This window comes from Pristiophorus japonicus, chromosome 11 (genome assembly GCF_044704955.1).
Source record: "Pristiophorus japonicus isolate sPriJap1 chromosome 11, sPriJap1.hap1, whole genome shotgun sequence".
Taxonomy (NCBI): domain Eukaryota; kingdom Metazoa; phylum Chordata; class Chondrichthyes; family Pristiophoridae; genus Pristiophorus; species Pristiophorus japonicus.
The window spans coordinates 15301073-15326895 of record NC_091987.1 but is presented as its reverse complement, the minus strand read 5'-3'; the positions used below and the strand labels follow the sequence as shown (position 1 = coordinate 15326895).

The following is a 25823-nucleotide window of genomic DNA, read 5'->3' as shown; positions in this document are numbered from 1 at the left end:
CCCTCAGTCCCTGAGCCATCCTGCAACGTGCTGCAGTGTGTGAGCCAGAGCACCCCACACCTTCAGTGGAAGTGGGTGCCAGGAGCCCACATTTACTGCCCCACGGAAACTGCGTCTAATCAGCCCTGAGGGTTAAACCTGCAGGTGTCGGTTTAGCACCTCCGGGCAAGTTCACATTATGGTAATCAGCAACTGGGGCCAAAATTGTAAATCCAGACCTTCAAACTGACCTGTCTTATTAGCACTGCATCTATTTAGCGCCTGTTTTCACCCTTTGGCTACAATAACTCGCAGTGTCTTTAATATAGAAACAATATTCCACGGCACTTAACAAATGCATTTGGATAAACAGACACCGAGCAAAAGGAGAGATGAGGCGGGTTTGAAGGGCCTTAAAGGAGAGATGGAGGTGAAGATGTGGGGAGGGAATTCCAGAGCACGGAGTGGAGGCAGCGGAAGGCATGGCTGCCATTGGTGGGGTATAGGGAATGCACAGAAGGCTGGAGTCAGAGGACAGAGAGTTAAGGGTGTTTGTAGGGCTGGAGGAGTTTGCGGAAATAGAGAGTGGTGAGGCCACGGAGAGATTTGATACACTGGGAGACTGGGAGCCCCTGTAGGCCAGTAAGAGATGATAGGCAAGCACAATGCAGAATGTGATGCAGCCAGCAGTATTTCAGGTGAACTAAAGTCTATGCAGGCTGAAGGATAGTAAGTTGGTTAGAAGAGAGCATTGGACTAATCAAACCCGCCTCATCTCTCCTTTTGCTTGGTGTTATGTATTGTCCAGGTACATTTAATGTATAGTTACAATGGTGTGCCACAGGGGGCACTGTGGTGGGGGGCGGTGACAACGACATAAATGAAGGATGGAGGTGACAACAGAACGGTGGAGAAGTTTCTGGAAAGCAAGAGTGAGCAAACTGATCATCTTTAAGTCCTGATTAATGCTGGAACCAACCGTAAGAAGGTTAGGCTTGAAAAGAGAGATGGCAGAATTTGTTATTAAATTAAAAAGCAGAATCTCCAGGGCAGTTATCTCAAGACGATGTCTGGTGTTATGTTCTAAACTAGTTTGGGAGAAGTAGATTAGACATATTAAAGGGTGGCTTTACAGATAAGAACATAAGATCATAAGAATTAGGACCAGGAGTCGGCCATACGGCCCCTCGAGCCTGCTCCACCATTCAATAAGATCATTGTTGATCTTCGACCTCAACTGCACTTTCCTGCCTGATCCCCATATCCCTCGATTCCAAAAATATAACTAGCTCATCCTTGAATGTACACAATGACTGAGCATCCACAGCCCTTTGGGGCAGAGAATTCCAAAGATTCACAGCCCACCAAGTGAAGAAATTCCTCATTGTTTCAGTCTTAAATGGCTGACCCCTTATCCTGAGACTGTGCTCCCTGGTTCTGGACTCTATAGCCAGGGGGAATGACCTCTCAGCATGTATCCTGTCAATCCTCCTCAGAATCTTAGATCTTTCAATGAGGTCTCATTCTTCTAAATTGCAAAGAGTATAGGCCTACTCCACTCAATATCTCCTCATAGGACTACCCTCTCATGCCAGGGATTATTAGTCTAGCGAACCTTCATTGAATCGCCTCTAAGACAACTATATCCTTCCTTAGATAACGAGACCAAAACTGTCCACAGTACTCCATGTGTGGTCTCACCAAAGCCCTGCACAATTGTAGCAAGACTTCCTTACTCTTGTACTCTAACTCCTTAGCAATAAAGGCCAACATGCCATTTGCCTTCCTAATTGCTTGCTGTACCTGTAAGCTAACTCTCTGTGTTTCCTGTACAGACAGCTAAATTTTGCTAAACACCAACATTGAGTAGTTAAAAAATATTCTGCTTTTCTATTCTGTCTGCCAAAGTGAATAACCTCACATTTTCCCACATTAGACTCCAACTGCAACCTTATTGTTAAATCACTTAACCTGTCGACATCTCTTTGAAGCCACATGGTGTTCTCCTCACAACTTACATTCCCACCTAGCTTTGTATCATCAGCAAACTTGGATCCATTATGATCTGTCCCTTGATTTAAATCATTAATATAAATTGTAATTAGCTGAGGCCCCAGCACTAATCCTTGTGGCACCCCACTAGTTTCAGCCTGCCAACCTGAAAAAGGCTCAGTTACAAAGGCTGCGAGTTCAGCAGTCTGGAGGTGCGTCGCTGAGGCGTGAGTCCAGGGTCAGCGAGAGGCCTATAAAGGCCGCGAGTTCAGCAGTCGGGAGGTGCATCACTGAGGCGTGAGTCCGGGGTCAGCGAGAGGCCTATAAAGGCCGCGGATTCAGCAGTCGGGAGATGCATCACTGAGGCGTGAGTCCGGGCATCGGAGAGGCCTATAAAGGCCCAGCTTGTGCAGCAACAGGGAGAAGGCAAAAAAGAAGTGGAAAGAAATAGAAAGGTGACGTCACAGCCAAGGGGCTAAGTGATTGGCTGGTGATTGGTAAGTAGTTTTTTTTTTCTTTTCTCTATCAGTAAGTAACATTTAGCATTGTTGTTGCCAATTTAAGTGTATCTAAGGGTTAAGTCATTGCAGGAAAGCTCGGACACGTGTTATGCTCCTCCTGTACTATGTGGGAAATCAGGGACGCCTCCGGTGACCCTGACGACTACGTGTGCGGGAAGTGTAAGCGCCTCCAGCTCTTGAGGAACCGCGTTGCGGAACTGGAGCTGCAGGTGGATTCACTGTGGAGCATGCACGATGCTGAGAATGACGTGAATAGCACGTTTAGTGAATTGGTCTTACCGCAGGTAAAGGGTACACAGCCAGATAGTAAATGGGTGACCAGCAGGAAGAGCAGTGCAAGGAAGGTAGTGCAGGGATCCCCTGCAGTCATCCCCCTGCAAAACAGATACACCGCTTTGGTACTGTTGAGGGGGATGACTCATCAGGGGAGGGCAGCAGCAGCCAAGTTCATGGTACCATGGCTGGCTCTGCTGCACAGGAGGGCAGGAAAAAGAGTGGGAGAGCGATAGTGATAGGGGATTCAAGTGTAAGGGGAATAGATAGGCGTTTCTGCGGCCGCAACCGAGACTCCAGGACGGTATGTTGCCTCCCTGGTGCAAGGGTCAAGGATGTCTCGGAGCGGGTGCAGGACATTCTGAAAATGGAGGGTGAACAGCCAGGTGCCGTGGTGCATATAGGTACCAACGATATAGGTAAAAAACGGAATGAGGTCCTACGAGGCGAATTTAGGGAGCTAGGAGCGAAATTAAAAAGTAGGACCTCAAAAGAAGTAATCTCAGGATTGCTATCAGTGCCACATGCTAGTCAGAATAGGAATCGCAGGATAGCTCAGATGAATACATGGCTTGAGGAGTGGTGCAAAAGGGAGGGATTCAAATTCCTGGAACATTGAAACCGGTTCTGGGGGAGGTGGGGCCAGTACAAACCGGACGGTCTGCACCTGGGCAGGACCGGAACCAATATCCTAGGGGGAGTATTTGCTAGTGCTGTTGGGGAGGAGTTAAGCTAATATGGCAGGGGGATGGGAAACTATGCAGGGAGACAGAGGGAAATAAAAAGGAGGCAGAAGCAAAAGATAGAAAGGAGAATAGTAAAAGTGGAGGGCAGAGGTACCCAAGGCAAAAAACAAAAAGGGCCACATTACAACAAAATTCTAAAGGGGCAAAGTGTGTTTAAAAAAACAAGCCTGAAGGCTCTGTGCCTCAATGAGAGGAGTATTCGGAATAAAGTGGATGAATTAACTGCGCAGATAGCAGTTAACGGATACGATGTGATTGGCATCACGGAGACATGGCTCCAGGGTGACCAAGGCTGGGAACTCAACATCCAAGGGTATTCAGCATTTAGGAAGGATCGACAGAAAGGAAAAGGAGGTGGGGTGGCGTTGCTGGTTAAAGATGAAATCAATGCAATTGTAAGGAAGGACATTAGCCTAGATGATGTGGAATCGGTATGGGTAGAGTTGCGGAATTCCAAAGGGCAGAAAACGCTAGTGGGTGTTGTGTATAGACCACCAAACAGTAGTAGTGAGGTTGGGGACAGCATCAAACAAGAAATAAGGGATGTGTGCAATAAAGGTACAGCAGTAATCATGGGCGACTTTAACCTACATATTGATTGGGCTAACCTAACTGGTAGCAATGCGGTGGAGGAGGATTTCCTGGAGTGTATTAGGGATGGTTTTCTAGACCAATATGTCGAAGAACCAACCAGGGAGCTGGCCATCCTATACTGGGTATTGTGTAATGAGAAGGGACTAATTCGCAATCTTGTTGTGCGAGGCCCCTTGGGGAAAAGTGACCATAATATGGTAGAATTTCTTATTAAGATGGAGAGTAACAAAGTTAATTTGGAAACTAGGGTCCTGAACTTAAGGAAAGGTAACTTCGACAGTATGAGGCGTGAATTGGCTAGAATAGTCTGGCAAACGATACTAAAAGAGTTGATGGTGGATAAGCAATGGCAAACATTTAAAGATCATATGGATGAACTTCAGCAAATGTACATCCCTGTCTGGAGTAAAAATAAAACTGGGAAGGTGGCTCAACTATGGCTAACAAAGGAAAGTAAGGATAGTGTTAAAGCCAAGGAAGTGGCATATAAATTGGCTAGAAAAAGCAACAAACCTGAGGACTGGGAGAAATTTAGAATTCAACAGAGGAAGACTAAGGGTTTAATTAGGAGGGGGAAAATAGAGTACAAGAGGAAGCTTGCAGAGAATATAAAAACTGATTGCAAAAGCTTCTATAAATATGTGAAGAGAAAAAGATTAGTAAAGACAAACGTAGGTCCCTTGCAGTCGGATTCAGGTGAAATTATAATGGGGAACAAAGAAATGGCAGACCAATTAAACCAATACTTTGGTTCTATCTTCCCGAAGGAAGATACAAATAACCTTCCGAAGGTACTAGGGGACAGTGGGCCTAGTGAGAAGGAGGAACTGAAGGATATCTTTATTAGGCGGAAAATTGTGTTCGGGAAATTGATGGGATTGAAGGCCGACAAATCCCCGGGGCCTGATAATCTGCATCCCAGAGTGCTCAAGGAAGTGGCCCTAGAAATAGTGGATGCATTGGTGATCATTTTCCAACAGTCTATCGAATCTGGATCAGTTCCCATGGACTGGAGGGTAGCGAATGTAACGTCACTTTTTAAAAAAGGAGGGAGAGAGAAACCGGGTAATTATAGAACGGTTAGCTTGACATCAGTCATGGTGAAAATGTTGGAATCGATCATGAAGGACGAAATAGCAGCGGTGACAGGATCGGATCAAGTCAGCATGGATTTATGAAAGGGAAATCATGCTTGACGAATCTTCTGGAATTTTTTGAGGATGTAACTAGCAGAGTGGACAAGGGAGAACCAGTGGATGTGGTGTATTTGGACTTTCAGAAGGCTTTTGACAAGGTCCCGCACAAGAGATTGGGGTGCAAAATCAAAGCACATGGTATTGGGGGTAATATACTGATGTGGATAGGGAACTGGTTGGCAGACAGGAAGCAGAGAGTCGGGATAAACGGGTCCTTTTCAAAATGGCAGACAGTGACTAGTGGAGTGCCGCAGGGCTCAGTGCTGGGACCCCAGCTCTTTACAATATACATTAACGATTTGGATGAAGGAATAGAGTGTAATATCTCCAAGTTTGCAGATGACACTAAACTGGGTGGCGGTGTGAGCTGTGAGGAGGACGCTAAGAGGCTGCAGGGTGACTTGGACAGGTTAGATGAGTGGGCAAATGCATGGCAGATGCAGTATAATGTGGATGAATGTGAGGTTATCTATTTTGGGGGCAAAAACACGAAGGCAGAATATTATCTGAATGGCGGCAGATTAGGAAAAGGGGAGGTGCAACGAGACCTGGGTGTCATGGTTCATCAGTCACTGAAAGTGTGCACGCAGGTACAGCAGGCAGTAAAGAAGGCAAATGGTATGTTGGCCTTCATAGCTAGGGGATTTGAATATAGAAGCAGGGAGGTCTTACTGCAGTTGTACAGGGCCTTAGTGAGACCTCACCTGGAATATTGTGTTCAGTTTTGGTCTCCTAGTCTGACGAAGGATGTTCTTCTATTGAGGGAGTGCAGCGATGGTTCACCAGACTGATTCCAGGGATGGCTGGGCTATGAGGAGAGACTGGATCAACTGGGCCTTTATTCACTGGAGTTTAGAAGGATGAGAGGGGATCTCATAGAACCATATAAGATTCTGACGGGTCTGGACAGGTTAGATGCGGGAAGAATGTTCCCGATGTTGATGTTGGGGAAGTCCAGAACCAGGGGACATAGTCTTAGGATAAGGGGTAAGCCATTTAGGATTGAGATGAAGAGAAACTTCTTCACTCAGAGAGTTGTTAACTTGTGGAATTCCCTACCGCAGAGAGTTGTTGATGCCAGTTCATTGGATATATTCAAGAGGGAGTTAGATATGGCTCTTACGGTTAAGGGGATCAAGGGGTATGGAGAGAAAGCAGGAAAGGGGTACTGAAGGAATGATCAGCCATGATCACAATGAATGGTGGTGCAGGCTCGAAGGGCCGAATGGCCTACTCCTGTACCTATTTTCTATGTTTTCTATGTTTCTATGTTAACAACCTTTTACGTGGCACCTTATTGAATGCCTTTTTGAAAATCCAATTATACTACATCCACTGGTTCCCTTTATCTACCCTGCTAATTACATCCTCAAAAATCGATAATAAATTTGTCAAACATAATTTCCCTTTCATAAAGCCATGTTGACTCTGCCTAATGATATTATGATTTTCTAAGTGCTCTGTTACCACTTCCTTCATAATGGATTCCAGCATTTTCCCGACGACTGATGTCAGGCTCAATGGCCTGTAGTTCCCTGTTTTCTCTATCCCTCCTTTCCTCGATAAGATACTGCGGGGGCTCGACAAGGTAGATGCAAAGAGAATGTTTCCACTCGTGGGGGAATCTAGAACTAGGGAGCATAGTCTCAGAATAAGGGGCCGCCCATAGAAAACTGAGATGAGGAGGAATTTCTTCTCTCAGAGGGGTGTAAATCTGTGGAATTCTCTGCCCCAGAGAGCTGTGGAGGCTGGGTCATTGAATATATTTAAGGCGGAGATAGACAGATTTTTGAATGATAAGGGAGTGAAGGGTTATGTGGAGTGAGCAGGAAAATGGAGCTGAGTCCATGATCAGATCAGCCATGATCATATTGAATGGCAGAGCAGGCTCGAGGGGAAAAATGGCCGACTCCTGCTCCTATTTCTTATGTTCTTATGTTCTTGAATAGCGGGGTTACCTTTGCTACCTTCCAATCCATCGGGACCTTTCCAGAATTTAGGGAATTTTGGAAGATCATAACCAATGCATCCACTATCTGTGCAGCCACCTCTTTTAGAACCCGAGGATGGAGGCCATCAGGGCCTGGGGATTTGTTGGTTTTAGTCCTATGTAGATGATGTAGAAGGAAAGCTTCAACATTTCTGAGTCATTGCAGGGCAGACAGTTTTCCCGCTGGATGTTTGCACTTTCTAGCAAGAAGTCGCTGGCAGCCACCATTGGCAGGTACCTTGCTTGCTCTACTTCTCCCTCCCTGGGTGCATCATCCCTGTGCTGAAACTAGGACCGGCTGGTCAGTGCGTTTCAGCTCACACCAAGCAGTGAGCGTAACAAGTAAAACCACCGAGCGAATCTACAAATGGTGCACTTCACACTGAATATAATGGAAAGGAATCACTAAAAAAGGCCAGCATGGTTAGAGTCTAGTCAGACGAGGATATTCAACTACAATCTACTAGTGCAGAGAAAGATAAAACTCACAGTTTGCCAGACTGTAGCCAAGATGTCCGTCCAATAGAACTTCAAATGTCTCGCCATCTCGCATTTTGCAAATACCTGAAAACAGGCGACTTGAGCAGCACACTGAGAATGAAAAATGTCTTCATCTTGTTGGTAATCATACAATGTGTAATCTATAAATGAGTCTGCTCTAATCTGGAAGTATGCCTCCCCTTTTTGATAAGCTCCTGAAATAAAATTCTGGAACAAACAAGAATGAAAAGAAGGAAAGACTTGCATTTCTTTAGTGCCTTTCATGGCCACTGGATGTCTCAAAGGCACTTTACAGCCAATGAATTACTTTTTGCACTCAGCAAGCTCCCATACACATCAATGTGATAATGACCAGATAATCTGTTTTTTTGTTTTGTTGATTGAAAGATAAATATTGGTCAGGACACCAGGGATAACTCCCCTGCTCTTCTTCAAAATAATGCAAAAATAGACAGGGCCTCGGTTTAACATCTCATCTGAAAAACAGCACCTCTGACTGTGCAGCACTCCCTTAGCACGGCGCTGGAGTGTCAGCCTCGAATAAAGAGAAACCAATTTTGTTAGATTGGACCAAGGTTACTAAACGTCAAACTGATTTAACGATATGTGATGTGAGGACAACTAACAAAGAGGCATTGATTGCCAATAGTGAATCTACTCAACATCCCCGTAAATATCGTGGTAGAAAATGGTTGGCTTTGCACCCGACTTTAGGGCATACAATCAGGCGCAAACCTTACCGATGTAGGACTGAGAGGAGGAGGAATTTCTTTACTCAGAGGGTTGTGACTCTTTGGCATTCCCCACCCCGGGGGGGGGGTCAGTAGATGAGTATATTCAGGGCTGACATCGATAGATTTTTGGGCACTAAGGGAATCAGGGGAGATGGGGATCGGGCGGGAAAGTGGAGTTGATGCAGAAGATCAGCCAGGATCTTCGTGAATGAGGAGCAAGCTGGAAGGATCGTGTGGCCCACCCCTGCTCCTATTTCTTATCTTCTTCTGTTCTTATGTAGCAATGGGATGGGCTGTACCCATTTTGCGCAAGTATTGGTTCCACTGCCAAATTTGTGGGGCCCATGTTTCAGGCATCATGGGTGAACATTGTGGATTCCAACCCATTCATTCCTCACATTAAATTTGATTAATACCGCTGCAGTGAATGAGCGAGATGTACATTAGTTCTCGTCCAGCTACCAATCAAAATCAAAACACCTCTTTTGCTGTCCCCATGGCAGCATCATCATCATAGGCAGTCCCTCGAAGTCGAGGAAGACTTGCTTCCACTCTAAAATGAGTTCTCAGGTGCCTGTACAGTCCAATGCGGTTATTACAATCTCTGTAACAGGTAGGGCAGATAGTGCTTGAAGCAAAGAGTGGATGGGGAGCCTGGTTTGCCGCACGCTCCTTCTGCTGCCTGCGCTTGTTTTCTGCATGCTCTCAGTGATGAGACTCGAGGTGCTCAGCACCCTCCCGGATGCTCTTCCTCCATTTTGAGTGGTCTTGGGTGGCACCATTCCCAAGGGGCTGGTACGGATGTTGTACTTTATCAAGGAGGCTTTGAGGGTGGCCTTGAAATGTTTCCTATGCCCACCTGGGGCTCGCTTGCCGTGTAGAAGTTCTGAGTAGAGCACTTGCTTAGGGATGATGTGGCCCGCCCAATGGAGCTGGTCGAGTGTGGTTAGTGCTTTGAAACATAGAAACATAGAAACATAGAAAATAGGTGCAGGAGTAGGCCATTCAGCCCTTCGAGCCTGCACCACCATTCAATAAGATCATGGCTGATCATTCCCTCAGTATCCCTTTCCTGCTTTCTCTCCATACCCCTTGATCCCTTTAGCCGTAAGAGCCATATCTAACTCCCTCTTGAATATATCCAATATCAACAACTCTCTGCGGCAGGGAATTCCACAGGTTAACAACTCTCTGAGTGAAGAAGTTTCTCCTCATCTCAGTCCTAAATGGCTTACCCCTTATCCTAAGACTGTGTCCCCTGGTTCTGGACTTCCCCAACATCAGGAGCATTCTTCCTGAATCTAACCTGTCCAATCTAGTCAGAATCTTATACGCTTCTATGAGATACCCTCTCATTCTTCTAAACTCAAGTGAATAAAGGCCCAGTTGATCCAGTCTCTCCTCATATGTCAGTCCAGCAATCCCTGGAATCAGTCTGGTGAACCTTCGCTGCACTCCCTCAATAGCAAGAACGTCCTTCCTCAGATTAGGAGACCAAAACTGAACACAATATTCCAGGTGAGGCCTCATCAAGGCCCTGTACAACTGCAGTAAGACCTCCCTGCTCCTATACTCAAATTTCCTAGCTATGAAGGCCAACATGCCATTTGCCTTCTTCACCGCCTGTTGTACCTGCATGCCAACTTTCAATGACTGATGAACCATGACACCCAGGTCTCGTTGCACCTCCCCTTTTCCTAATCTGCCGCCATTCAGACACCTTCGTGTTTTTGCCAAAAAAGTGGATAACCTCACATTTATCCACATTATACTGCATCTGCCATGCATTTGCCCACTCACCTAACCTGTCCAAATTAACCTGCAGCCTCTTAGCATCCTCCTCACAGCTCACACCGCCACCCAGTTTGGTGTCATCTGCAAACTTGGAGATATTACACTCAATTTCTTTATCCAAATCATTAATGTATATTGCAAAGAGCTGGGGTCCCAGCACTGAGCCCTGCGGCACTCCACTAGTCATTGCCCCATTCTGAAAAGGACCCGTTTATCCCGACTCTCTGCTTTCTGTCTGCCAACCAATTCTCTATCCATGCCAGTACATTACCCCCAATGCCATGTGCTTTGATTTTGCACACCAATCTCTTATGTGGGACCTTGTCAAAGGCATTTTGAAAGTCCAAATACACCACATCCACTGGTTCTCCCTTGACCACTCTACTGGTTACATCCTCAAAAAACTCCAGAAGATTTGTCAAGCATAAATCCATGCTGACTTGGTCCGATCCTGTCACTGCTTTCCAAATGCGCTGCTATTTCATCCTTAATAACTGATTCCAACATTTTCCCCACTACTGATGTCAGGCTAACCGTTCTATAATTACCCGTTTTCTCTCTCACTCCTTTTTTAAAAAGTGATGTTACATTAGCTACCCTCCAGTCCATAGGAACTGATCCAGAGTCGATGGACTGTTGGAAAATGATCACCAATGCATCCACTATTTCTAGGGCCGCTTCCTTAAGTACTCTGGGATGCAGGCTATCAGGCCCCGGGGATTTATCGACCTTCAATTCCATCAATTTCCCCGACACAATTTCCCGCCTAATAAGGATATTCTTCAGTTCCTCCTTCTCACTAGACCGTCGCTCCCCTCGTACATTTGGAAGGTTATTTGTGTCTTCCTTCGTGAAGACAGAACCAAAATATTTGTTCAATTGGTCTGCCATTTCTTCGTTTCCCATTATAAATTCACCTGAGTCCAACTGTAAGGGACCTACATTTGTCTTCACTAATCTTTTTCTCTTCACATATCTATAGAAACTTTTGCAGTCAGTTTTTATGTTCCCGGCAAGCTTCCTCTCGTACTCTATTTCCCCTCCGCCTAATTAAACCCTTTGTCCTCCTCTGCTGAATTCTAAATTTCTCCCAGTCCTCAGGTTTGCTGCTTTTTCTGGCCAATTTATATGCCTCTTCCTTGGATCTAACATGATCCTTAATTTCTCTTGTTAGCCATGGTTGAGCCACCTTCCCTGTTTTATTTTTAATCCAGACAGGGATGTACAATTGTTGAAGTTCATCCATGTGATTTATAAATGTTTGCCATTGCCTATCCACCGACAACCTTTTAAGTATCATTTGCCCGTCTATTCTAGCCAATTCACGCCTCATACCATCGAAGTTAGCTTTCCTGAAGTTCAGGACTCTAGTTTCTGAATTAACTTTGTCACTCTCCATCTTAATAAAGAATTCTACCATATTATGGTCACTCTTCCCCAAGTAGCCTCGCACAACAAGATTGCTAATTAGTCCCTTCTCATTACACATCACCCAGTCTAGGATGGCCAGCTCTCTAGTTGGTTCCTCAACATATTGGTCAAGAAAACCATCCCTAATACACTCCAGGAAATCCTCCTCCACCGCATTGCTACCAGTTTGGTTCGCCCAATCAATATGATGCTGGGGATGTTGGCCTAAGCAAGAACACTGACGTTGGTGTGCCTGTCCTCCCAGTGGATTTGCAGGATCTTGCATCATCCTTCGCCAATTCTACGACGACATGCAAGCCATGATCCTGATCAATGGATCCATCACAGACCCAATCCACATCCGGATCTGGGTCAAGCAGGGTTGCGTCATCGCCCCAACCCTCTTCTCGATCCTCCTCGCTGTAAGGCTACATCTCACTCTCAACAAGCTCCCCGCTGGAGTGGAACTAAACTAAAGGACCAATGGAAACCTGTTCAACCTTCGTCGGTCTCCAGGCTAGATCCAAGACCGTCCCATCCTCTGTCGTCGAGCTACAGTACTCGGACGACGCTTGCATCTGCGTACATTCAGAGGCCGAACTCCAAACCATCGTCAACATCTTCACCGAGGCGTACGAAAGCATAAGCCTTACACTAAACATCCGTAAGAGAAAGGTCCTCCACCAAACTGACCCCGCCACACAGCACCGCCCTCCCACCCACCCCCACCCCCCCACCACCCCCGGCAGTAATGTTTTAGAGAGTCCTTCTCAAGTTGATCTGCTGCTGCCATGGGCTTGGATTACCCTCGCCGTCACGTTGGATCTTCAGCAGGCCTTCTGCCCAGCCCCCTGCCTTTGCGTCGGATCAGGGTCATTTGTATAATTAACTTGGGTGATGGGGCGCTCGTGTTCAGGAAACTCAGCGAATACCAGCTGAAACTGCCACTCGGAATAAAATGTGATTTATTTTTTGTTAATTCTCGGGATGTGGGCATCGCTGACAAGGCCTCCATCCCAAGTTGCCCGTGAGAAGGTAATGTTGGGCCGCCTTCTTCAATCGCACCCGCTGGATGTTTTTAGGTGTCCCTGGAGTGCAGAGCACAGCCCTGCGAAATGGGTCATTTCTGGTCCCCTGCTTTTCGCCCAGAGAATCGGCGTGATGGTGACCAATTTCTACCAAACACCACTGGTTCCTGAACTCCCTCTGCACCTGAGTTCCCATATCAATTGGTAATCACCAGTATGCGTAACAGTTGCATCTGGTTCTTTACTGCAGTATTTTGGATGGAAGATAAGTGCAACTGGGAGTCACAAAGGGAATTTTGGGAGAAGTAGCTACAATCTGGAATTTGCTCCCTGAAAGGATGGTAGAAGCAGATTCAATAGTAACTTTAAAAAAGGAATTGGAGATATATTTGAAAATAAAACATTTGCAGGGCTATGGGGAAAGAGCAAGGATGTGGGACTAATTAGATAGCTCTTTAAAAGTGATGGCACAGGCACAATGGGCTGAATAATTCTGTATGATTCTATGACGAAACACTTGAAGAGTCACCGAGATGAGGGATATAAATCCAGTAAGAGGTATCCACTGAATTTAAATTTAGAATGGACAATGTTGAGAGAATGCCATTAAATGATTATCTGTAAGGAATAAATCATTTAAATAAGTTCTGGTTCACATACTGAGTCACTTACTGGTTTGGCACGATTTGTAACCAAGATACTCACGTTGATTCACTGCTGATCTTGTTAAGACTGATACCCACTGAAAGCGACTCCCTCAACTGAACCTAGTTCTGTCCGATGGAGCATCATTATAGATCAGCAATTGTGTTGTACAACTGTGAAACAGAGCAGAGAAAACAAATAATCCCAGAAATGACATATTCAGTATATTGCTGGAAATCTAGGGCACAGACACAATAATTCTTAAAGACAGAAGAAACTTTGCCAAACTAAAAAACACAGGAGACAAAACTCAACATACACTTTGTCATGTATCTAGACAAGTTACGGCCTGTACTATTACATATGATGTGCCACCAGAGGGCACTACTCTGCGAAACTTGTACACCAGCTGTATGGTCACGAAGGTGTGTCACCAGAGAGCACTGCAGTGGGAGACTTGTAGGTTACCTGTACAGGTGTGCCAGGCTTAGTATAAAAGGCAGGCCACCATGTGTGATCTCACTCTGGAGTTATATTAAATGGACTAAGGTCACTATAGTTCAAGTACAATACATTGGCCCATGGAGTCATTATCAGAGCATCTAACAACATAACACACTTCACACATGAACATTCAACTGATTGATTTTAATATCACATTTTATTTTTCTTTGTAGATTTTATCAATGATAACATCACAGATGACATTCAGTGTGCGAAAAGGATGGTGACACCCCAAGGAATGAATGCCTGGTACGTTAAAACTTGTTTACTCTTTTGCCTCTAGGTTTGTGTTCAAATACCATTTGCATTAATAAGTAATGGAGCCCTGAATGTTTGTGTCGAAACACACCGCAGCCTTGCTCTAAGAACTGTCTATAAGAGCCACAACTATAATTCCACCATTGAGCAATCAGCCATCTTTCTCCATTGAACATCCCCCAAACATTGTTGATGGGGAAGCCTAGCTTGATTGGCTCATTCACTGATCAGTGCCTTAAGGGCTTGGTATCTAAACGTAGCCCCATGACTTAAGAACATAAGAACATAAGAAATAGGAGCAGGAGTAGGCCATTTGGCCCCTCGAGCCTGCTCCGCCATTCAATAAGATCATGGCTGATCCGATCATGGACTCGGCTCCACTTCCCTGCCCGCTCCCCATAAATAACCCTTCACTCCCTTATCGCTCAAAAATCTGTCTATCTCCATCTTAAATATATTCAATGATCTAGCCTCCACAGCTCTCTGGGGTAGAGAATTCCACAGATTTACAACCGTCTGAGAGAAGAGATTTCTCCTCATCTCAGTTTTAAATGGGAGGCCTCTTATTCTATGTTCCCTTTTGACAAGGTCCCACACAAGAGATTGGTGTGCAAAATTAAAGCACATGATATTTGGGGTAATATACTGGCGTGGATCGAGAACTGGTTGGCAGACAGGAAGCAGAGAGTCGGAATAAACGGGTCCTTTTCAGAATGGCAGGCAGTGACTAATGGAGTGCCGCAGGGCTCAGTGCTGGGACCCCAGCTCTTTACAATATACATTAACGATTTGGATTAAGGAAGTGAGTGTAATATCTCCAAGTTTGCAGATAACACGAAACTGGGTGGCGGTGTGAGCTGTGAGGGGGACCCTAAGAGGCTGCAGGGTGACTTGGACAGGTTAGGTGACTGGGCAAGTGCATGGCAGATGCAGTATAATGTAAATAAATGTGAGGTTATCAACTTTGGGGGAAAAAACGCGAAGGCAGAATATTATCTGAATGACGGCAGATTAGGAAAAGGGGAGGTGCAACGAGACCTGGGTGTCATGGTTCATCAGTCTTTGAAAGTTGGCAGACAGGTACAGAAGGTGGTGAAGAAGGCAAATGGTATGAGGCCTCACCAAGGCCCTGTACAACTGCAGAGAGGTCTTACTGCAGTTGTACAGGGCCTTGGTGAGGCCTCACCTGGAATATTGTGTTCAGTTTTAGTCTCCTAATCTGAGGAAGGTCGTTCTTGTTGAGGGAGTGCAGCGAAGGTTCACCAGACTGATTCCCGGGATGGCTGGACTGACATATGAGGAGAGACTGGATCAACTGGGCCTTTATACATTGGAGTTTAGAAGGATGAGAGGGGATCTCGTGGAAACATATAAGATTCTGACAGGAACGGGGCAGGTTAGATGCGGGTAGAATGTTCCTGATGTTGGGGAAGTCCAGAACCAGGGGACACAGTCTTAGGATACATAGAAACATAGAAACATAGAAAATAGGTGCAGGAGCAGGCCATTCAGCCTTTCGAGCCTGCACCGCCATTCAATGAGTTCATGGCTGAACATGCAACTTCAGTACCCCATTCCTGCTTTCTCGCCATACCCCTTGATCCCCCTAGTAGTAAGGACTACATCGAACTCCTTTTTGAATATATTTAGTGAATTGGCCTCAACAACTTTCTGTGGTAGAGAATTCCACAGATTCACCACTCTCTGGGTGAAGAAGTTTCTCCTCATCTCGGTCCTAAATGGCTTACCCCTTATCCTTAGACTGTGACCCCTGGTTCTGGACTTCCCCAACATTGGGAACATTCTTCCTGCATCTAACCTGTCTAAACCCGTCAGAATTTTAAACGTTTTTATGAGATCCCCTCTCATTCTTCTGAACTCCAGTGAATACAAGCCCAGTTGATCCAGTCTTTCTTGAAATGTCAGTCCCGCCATCCCGGGAATCAATCTGGTGAACCTTCGCTGCACTCCCTCAATAGCAAGATTGTCCTTCCTCAAGTTAGGAGACCAAAACTGCACACAATACTCCAGGTGTGGCCTCACCAAGGCCCTGTACAACTGTAGCAACACCTCCCTGCCCCTGTACTCAAATCCCCTCGCTATGAAAGCCAACATGCCATTTGCTTTCTTAACCGCCTGCTGTACCTGCATGCCAACCTTCAATGACTGATGTACCATGACACCCAGGTCTCGTTGCACCTCCCCTTTTCCTAATCTGTCACCATTCAGATAATAGTCTGTCTCTCTGTTTTTACCACCAAAGTGGATAACCTCACATTTATCCACATTATATTTCATCTGCCATGCATTTGCCCACTCAGGTAACCTATCCAAGTCACTCTGCAGCCTCATAGCATCCTCCTCGCAGCTCACACTGCCACCCAACTTAGTGTCATCCGCAAATTTGGAGATACTACATTTAATCCCCTCATCTAAATCATTAATGTACAATGTAAACAGCTGGGGCCCCAACACAGAACCTTGCGGTACCCCACTATTCACTGCCTACCATTCTGAAAAGTACCCATTTACTCCTACTTTTTGCTTCCTGTCTGACAACCAGTTCTCAATCCACATCAGCACACTACCCCCAATCCCATGTGCTTTAACTTTGCACATTAATCACATGTGTGGGACCTTGTCGAAAGCCTTCTGAAAGTCCAAATACACCACATCAACTAGTTCTCCCTTGTCCACTCTACTGAAAACATCCTCAAAAAATTCAAGAAGATTAGTCAAGCATAATTTCCCTTTCACAAATCCATGTTGACTTGGACCTATCATGTCACCTCTTACCAAATGCGCTGCTATGACATCCTTAATAATTGATTCCATCATTTTACCCACTACCGATGTCAGGCTGACCGGTCTATAATTCACTGTTTTCTCTCTCCCTCCTTTTTTAAAAAGGGGGTTACATTGGTTACCCTCCACTCCATAGGAACTGATCCAGAGTCTATGGAATGTTGGAAAATGACTGTCAATGCATCCGCTATTTCCAAGGCCACCTCCTTAAGTACTCTGGGATGCAGTCCATAAGGGGCAAGCCATTTAGGACTGAGTTGAGGAGAAACTTCTTCACTCAGAGAGTTGTTAACCTGTGGAATTCCCTGTTGATGCCAGTTCATTGGATATATTCAAGAGGGAGTTAGGTATGGCCCTTACGGCTAAAGGGATCAAATGGTCTGGAGAGAAAAGAGGAAAGGGGTACTGAGGGAATGATCAGCCATGATCTTATTGAATGGTGGTGCAGGCTCGAAGGGCCGAATGGCCTACTCCTGCACCTATTTTCTATGTTTCTATGTTTCTATGTTTCTAGTTTTAGTTTCCCCTATGAGTGGAAATATCCACTCTGCATCCACCTTGTCGAGCCCCCTCATTATCTTTTAAGTTTCAATAAGATCACCTCTCATTCTTCTGAACTCAAATAGGCCCAACCTACTCAACCTATCCTCATAAGTCAACTCCCTCATCTCCCGAATCAACCTAGTGAACCTTCTCTGAACAGCCTCCAATGCAGGTATATCCTTCCTTAAATAAGGAGACCAAAACTGTACGCGGTACTCTAGGTGTGGCCTCACCAATGCCCTGTACCGTTGTAGCAGGGCTTCTCTGCTTTTATACTATATCCCCCTTGCAATAAAGGCTAACATTCCATTTGCCTTCCTGATTGCTTGCTGTACCTGCATACTTACTTTTTGTGTTTCATGCACAAGGACCCCCCAGTCTCTCTGTACTGCAACACTTTGCAATTTTTCTCCATTTAAATTATAATTTGCTTTTCTATTATTTCTGCCAAAGTTTATAACCTCACATTTTCCCACATTATACTCCAACTGCCAATTTTTTGCGCACTCACTTAGCCTGTCTATACCCCTTTGCAGATTTTTTGTGTCCTCCGCACAATTTGCTTTCCCACCCAGCTTTGTATCATCAGCAAACTTGGCTACATTACACTCGGTCCCTTCATACAAGTCATTAATATAGATTGTAAATAGTTGAGGACCCAGCACTGATCCCTGTGACACCCCACTAGTCACTGTTTCCCAACCGGAAAATGACCCATTTATCCCGACTGTCTGTTTTTTGTTAGTTAGCCAATCCTCCATCCATGCGAATGTATTACCCCCAACTCCGTGTGCTTTTACCTTGTGCAGTAAGCTTTTATCTGCCACCTTATCGAATGCCTTGCTTGCCATGCTTGCTTTCAGTTCTCAGCCGGTTCTTGAGAGCACTACTTCTTGCAGTGAGTGATTAATTCACGTCAAAAAAAGGAAACAGGGCAAAAGGATGAAGGCTGCTCATGTTCAGGATTAACCATCCCTGAATATTACAAAATAGGTGCACGCCACAACCAACCTCTCCAGAGGTGGAGCCAATGAGATTCCACATCGCCCCTGCCCCCGTCATCCCAGCTGTCAAGCGAGCAGGAACTCAGCTATACCCAAGGGGGGTGGTGGCAATAAAAAGAAAAAATAGACTTGGATTTCTAGGTTATTGAGTATTGATAGCAATGGGTTATTGATTGATTATTGGGGACCACAGACAGAACCTTACACCAGCTGCAAATGTCCTGCAGAGGCAATAGATAATAGTGAACTTTGAAACAAAGAGGGAGGTATTAGGAGGGATGACCACTGTTGTGTATCTGTAAAGCACGCACTCCCATGTTCCGCCACCAGGGAGCGCATCCCCTGAAAGTCCCAAGGGATCCCAGCATCCCTTGGGAGCACTGTATATAAGCCGGCCCCTAAGGCCTGTTCCTCACTCTGGAGTGTCTTAATAAAGACTGAGGTCACTGTTACTTTAACCTCCCTGTGTGCAGTCTCATCTGTGTTAGGAACACAACAACTGGTGGCGAGTACATGAATCCAACACAAAGATGCAGCAAACTGTGGGCATCCTGGAGAAGTTCTCGGAGGGTGAGGACTGGGAAGCCTATGTTGAACGGCTAGACCAGTACTTTGTAGCCAACGAGCCGGACGAAGAAGGAAGTGCTGCAAAAAGGAGAGCGGTCCTCCTCACGGTCTGCGGGGCACCGACCTACAGCCTCATGAAGAATCTTCTGGCTTCGGTGAAACCCACAGATAAATCATATGAGGAGCTGTGTACACTGGTTCAAGAGCATCTTAACCCGAGGGAGAGCGTGCTGATGGCGAGGTATCGGTTCTACACGTACCAGCAATCTGAAGGTCAGGAAGTGGTGAGCTACGTCGCCGAGCTAAGGCGACTTGCAGGACAATGTGAGTTTGATGGCTACCTGGAGCAAATGCTCAGAGACTTTTTTGTACTGGGCATTGGCCACGAGACCATCCTACAAAAACTTTAGACTGTAGAGACACCGACCCTCAGCAAGGCCATTGCGATAGCACAAGCGTTTATGTCCACCAGTGATAACACCAAACAAATCTATCAGCACACAAGTGCTAGCAATGTTCATAAATTAACTGGAACTGTGTTTGCGAGCAGAAATGTACAGGGCAGAAATCATGAGTCTGCAACTGCCAGCAGGCCTCAGGTAACCCAGATGATTCAGAATCCGCAACAAAGGATGAATGCAAGGCAATTCACACCTTGTTGGCATTGTGGAGGCTTCCATTCAGCCTATTCATGCTGCTTCAAAGGGTATGTTTGCAAGAGCTGTGGAACAATGGGGCACCTCCAACGAGCTTGCAGACAAGCTGCAAGTGCTGCAAAACCTGCTAACCACCACGTGGCAGAGGAAGATCGGTCCAACGTGGATCAAAGCAATTTCGAGCCTCAGAGAGAGGAGGCAGATGCTGAAGTACACGGGGTGCACATATTTTTGATGAAATGTCCACCTATAATGCTAAACGTAAACTTGAATGTCTTACCCATAGCCATGTTATTGGACACTGGTGCTAGCCAATCCACCATGAGTAAAAAGATGTTTGAGAGACTGTGGTGCAACAAGGCACTCAGACCAGCCCTGAGCCCCATCCACACGAAACTGAGAACGTACACCAAAGAGCTTATCACTGTCCTGGGCAGCGCCATGGTCAAGGTCACCTACGAGGGCACGGTGCACGAACTGCCACTCTGGATTGTCCCGGGCGATGGCCCCACACTGCTTGGAAGGAGCTGGCTGGGAAAAATCCGCTGAAACTGGGGTGACATCTGAGCGCAATCACATGTCGATGAGACCTCATGTACCCAGGTTCTAAATAAATTTCTTTCCCTTTTTGAGCCAAGCATTGGAAACTTTTCCAGGGTGAAGGTGCGGATCCACTTGGTCCCAGAGGCACGACCCATTCACCACAAGGCACGAGCGATACCTCACATGATAAGGGAGAGAGTGGAAATCGAGCTGGACAGGCTGCAATGCGAGGGCATCATCTCCCCAGTGGAGTTCAGTGAGTGGGTCAGCCCGATTGTTCTAGTACTCAAAAGTGATGGCACGGTCAGGATTTGTGGCGATTATAAAATAACTATTAATCGTTTCTTGCTACAGGACCAATACCCGTTACCTAAGGCAGATGACCTATTTGCGACACTGGCAGGAGGCAAGACGTTCACCAAGCTGGACCTGACTTCGGCCTACATGACGCAGGAGCTGGAGGAGTCTTCGAAGGGCCTCACCTGCATCAACACGCCCAAGGGACTGTTCATCTACAACAGATGCCCATTTCGGTCAGCTGCAGCGATCTTCCAGAGAAACATGGAGAGCCTACTCAAGTCAGTACCACGCATGGTGGTTTTTCAGGAGGACATGTTGGTCATGGGTCGGGACACCGTCGAGCACCTACAAAACCTGGAGGAGGTCCTCCAGCGACTGGATCGCGTAGGGCTGCGGCTGAAGAGGTCGAAATGCGTCTTCATGGCAACAGAAGTGGAGCTTTTGGGGTGAAAGATCACAGCGGATGGCATTCGGCCCACAGACGCCAAGACAGAGGCTATCAGGAACGCGCCCAGGCCATAGAACGTCACGGAGCTGCGGTCGTTCCTGGGACTGCTCAACTATTTTGGTAACTTCCTACTGGGGTTAAGCACCCTTTTAGAGCCCCTACATGTGTTATTGCGCAAAGGTGAGAACTGGGTATGGGGAAAAAAAACAAGTAATTGCTTTTGAGAAAGCCAGAAACATTTTATGCTCCAACAAGCTGCTTGCATTGTATAACCCGTGTAAAAGACTTGTGCTAGCATGTGATGCGTCGTCGTACAGAGTCGGGTGTGTATTACAACAAGCTAACATTGCGGGGAAGTTGCAACCTGTCGTCTATGCCTCTAGGTGCTTGTCTAAGGCTGAGAGGGCCTACAGCATGATTGAGAAAGAGGCATTAGCATGTGTGTTCGGAGTAAAGAAAATGCATCAGTACCTGTTTGGCCTCAAATTTGAGCTGGAAACCGATCACAAGCCCCTCATATCCCTGTTCGCTGAAATCAAGGGGATAAATACTGATGCCTCAGCCTGCATACAAAGGTGGGCACTCGCACTATCAATGTATAACTATACCATCCACCACAGGCCAGGCACCAAGAACTGTGCGGATGCTCTCAGTCGGCTACCATTGCCCACCACGGGGGTGGAAATGGCACAGCCTACAAACTTGTTGATAGTGGCACAGCCCGCAGACTTGTTGATGGTCATGGAAGCATTTGAAAATGATAAATCACCTGTCACGGCCCGCCAGATTAGGACTTGGACCAGCCAAGATCCTCTGCTGTCCCCAGTAAAAAACTGTGTACTGCATGGGAGCTGGGCCAGCATCCCCGTTGAAATGCAAGAGCTAATCAAGCCGTTCCAGCAGCGAAAGGATGAGCTGTCCATTCAGGCAGACTGCCTGTTGTGGGGTAACCATGTAGTGCTACCAAAAAAGGGCAGGGAGACATTCATCTCGGATCTCCACAGCACACACCCGGGTATAGTAATGATGAAAGCGATAGCCAGATCCCACGTGTGGTGGCCTGGTATCGACTCTGACTTAGAGTCCTGTGTTAGGCAATGCAGCGTGTGTGCTCAGTTGAGCTATGCGCCCAGAGAGGCACCACTGAGTTTGTGGTCCTGGCCCTCCAGACCATGGTCGAGGATCCATGTCAACTATGCGGGTCCATTTCTCAGTAAAATGATCCTGGTGGTGGTGGATGCTTTTTCAAAATGGATTGAATGTGAAATAATGTCGGGAGCCACCGCCACCATTGAAAGCCTGAGGGCCATGTTTGTCACCCACAGCCTACCTGTCATACTGGTCAGTGACAACGGGCCATGTTTCACCAGTGGGATCAAACATGTCACCTCGGTCCCGTTTAAACCAGCCTCCAATGGGCAGGCAGAGCGGGCAGTACAAACAATAAAACAGAGCCTCAAACGAGTCACAGAAGGCTCATTCCAAACCCGCCTGTCCCGCGTACTGCTCAGCTATCGCACGAGACCTCACTCGCTCACAGGGGTGCCCCCGGCTGAGCTACTCATGAAAAGGACACTTAAAACCAGACTCTCGCTGGTTCACCCCAACCTGCATGATCAGGTAGAGAGCAGGCGGCAGCAACGAAATGTAAACAATGATCGCGCCACTGTGTCACAGGAAATTGATCTGAATGACCCTGTATGTGTGCTAAAATATGGACATGGTCCCAAGTGGATCATGGGCATGGTAAGAGCTAAAGAAGGGAGTAGGCTGTTTGTAGTCAAACTAGACAATGGACAAATTTGCAGAAAGCACCTGGATCAAACGAGGCTGCGGTTCACAGACTGCCCTGAACAACCTACATCAGACACCACCTTTTTCGAGCCCACAACACACACCCAAAGGATCAACGACATCACGCCGGACCAGGAAATCGAACCCATCATGCCCAACAGCCCAGCAAGGCCAGGCTCACCCATCAGCCTGCAGGGCTAACAACACGCCAGCCCAGCGAGGGCACAGCCAACACACCACAACAGACATTTGTACCGAGGTGGTCCACCAGGGAAAGAAAGGCTCCCGACCGCCTCACCTTGTAAATAGTTTTCACTTTGACTTTGGGGGTGGGGGGTGGGGAGTGATGTTGTGTATCTGTAAAGCATGCACTCTCATGTTCCGCCACCAGGGAGCGCATCCCCTGAAGTCCCAAGGGATCCCAGCATCCCTTGGGAGCACTGTATAAAAGCCGGCCCCTAAGGCCTGTTATTCACTCTGGAGTGTCTTAATAAAGACTGAGGTCACTGTTATTTTAACCTCCCTATGTGCAGTCTCACCTGTGTTAGGAACACAACAACCACAAGCTTGGTCAAAGAAATGGGTATGAAGTGAGGTCTTGAAGGTGGAGAATGAAATGGAGAGCTGGATGGGATATGGATATGAGAATTTTGGATCTGTGGCCAAGTTGGCTGAAGGCACAGCCGCCAATAGTGGGCACAGATTGTGCAGTCAGTGAAATGGAGTGTTCGGACAGTGTGCCGATGTTGCACTGGAGGAGGTTATTGAGATAGGGATGGGTGAGATCCTGGACAACAACGTTAAATTTGAGGCGTTGGCACTGGAAGCCAATGTGGATCAGAGGATATGTGTGATATTAGAGTGGGACTTGGTATGGGGTAGGATATTGTAGAGTTTTAGATGAGATGAAGTTTATGTAGGGTGGAACATGGTGGGAGAGCATTGGAGCATTCAATGTGTGGTCCAATTACTGTGATACAGACAACGTTGCTCAGCCTATTTGCTTTCCCAATTTAGCGCTGGCTCTCACTTATCTGATTCAAACTGGTCTGTCGATAGTGAATTCTTCACCTGCAGTTACTGGAGTGTTGAGTCTTATAACAACAACAACTTACATTTAAATAAACACATTTAAATCGTAAAATGTCCCAAGGCGCTTAACAAGAGTGATATAAATATAATTTTTGACACTGAGCCACAGAAGGCGATATCAGGACAGATGACCAAAAGCTTGGTGAAAGAGGTAGCTTTTAAGGAGTGTTTTAAAGAAGGAGGGAGAGAGGTGAAGAAGCAGAGGTTTAGGGAGGGAATTCCAGAGCTTAGGGCCTAGGCAGCTGAAGGCACAGTCACCAGTGGTGAAACAATTAAAATCGAGGGTGGGCAAGAGGCCAGAATTGGAGGAGCGCAGAGATCTTGGAGGGTTGTAGGGCTGGAGACTGTCATTGTCAGCAAGCACTGGGGTGATGGGCGAACAAGGCTCAGGGTGATTTAAGATACAGGCAGCAGAGTTTTGGATGAGCACAAGTTTATGTAGAGTGGAAGATGGGAGGCCGGCCAGGAGAGCACTGGAATAGTCAAGTCTAGAAGTAACAAAGGCATGGATGAACTTTTCGGCAGCAAATGAGTTGAGGCAGGGGCGGAGTCGGGTGATGTTCCGGAGGTGGAAATAGGCGGTCTTAGTAATGGTACGAATATGTGGTCGGAAGCTTATCTCAGGGTCAAATATGACACCAAGGTTGCGAAGGGTATGGTTCAGCCTCAGATAGTGACCAGGGAGAGGGGTGGAGTCAGTGGCCAGGGAACGCAGTTTGTGACGGGGACAAAAGACAATGGTTTCAGTCTTCCTAATATTTGGAGGAAATTTCTGCTCAGCTAATATTGGATATCTGACGAGCATTGTGAAAAATCAGAGACAGTGGAGATGTCCAGAGAGGTGGTGGTGAGGTAGAGCTAGGTGTCGTCAGCGTACATGTGGAACCTGATGTCGCAGTTTTGGATGATGCCACTGAGGGGCAGCAGGTAGATGAGAAATAGGAGGGGGCCAAAGACAGATCTTTTGGGCCTCCAGAGGTAACGGTGTGGGAGTGTGAAGAGAAGCCATTGCAGGTGATTCTTGGGCAACGATTCGATAGATAAAAATTGAACCAAGTAAGGGCAGTTCTGCCGTCATGAGCAGAGATCGACTCATAGTGAAATGACCCCTCACACTCACTGACTTGGTTCACCCACAATTCTTAAAAATGTGCTAACTCCAGCAGTGACTTTACAGATCACTTTTTTTTCTTGCGAAATGCAGCTGAAGTACAAGGACAGGACACATCCAAAGCGAAGAAGACAGATGAACAATAAAAACTGACTGGTTTATTAAAAAAAAGTTAAGAAAATCTGAAATAAATAGAAAACACTTGAAACGGGTAACAGGAGAGTCAGCATCAGTGGAAAAGACATGATGTTTCAGATATGTACACTTAATCAGATTCTCACGGGATTGCTTGAGTGAAGTGCTGAAGATCTGTCAGCATCAACAGAACTTCACCCCAAGCCTGGTTCAATCCCTTCAGGAGAGGAGGCACAAACCTTGGGCATAAAATGCCCTTAGCATCCCCCACCCCGCTGATACCACTAAAGAAATATGGATGTTTTCTGAATCTCTCTAGTCATTGCCAATGTTCTCTTATGTCTGACTCTCTTTTCTTTTGCAGGTATGGCTGGAAGAAAAAATGCAAGAGCAGAAACCTTGCCAATTTTCTGCGTGAATGCAACTTGTAACGGGTGAACGAGCCCATTCTTTGGACCCAGCCCCCCTTGCTGCACCTAAATCATAGAATGTGTTGCTTTTACTCGTTAGCTTGATATTGCTAAAAGCCCAGTAAGGAGAGTGAAAGGTAAACCTGCATTTTCCAGAGATCTTAAATTGGTAAAGTTTTGTAATCACTTTCTCTGCATTTGGTAGGTGAATGATTGGAACCCACTGTCATATATTCACCATCTTGAAGGA

General features: G+C 46.4%; 1 protein-coding gene across 1 annotated transcript in view; it reads left to right on the top strand.

Annotated features, from left to right (window-relative positions):
• The window catches only part of LOC139275506 (lysozyme C-1-like), a 37500-nt gene extending 11919 nt beyond the window's left edge, over nucleotides 1-25581 (top strand). The window contains exons 3-5 of the mRNA XM_070892676.1: nucleotides 14081-14160; nucleotides 16074-16103; nucleotides 25528-25581. Of these exons, the coding sequence (XP_070748777.1) occupies nucleotides 14081-14160; nucleotides 16074-16103; nucleotides 25528-25581 (164 nt within the window). The remainder of the gene's footprint in view (nucleotides 1-14080; nucleotides 14161-16073; nucleotides 16104-25527) is intronic.
• Nucleotides 25582-25823: the final 242 nt, after the last annotated feature.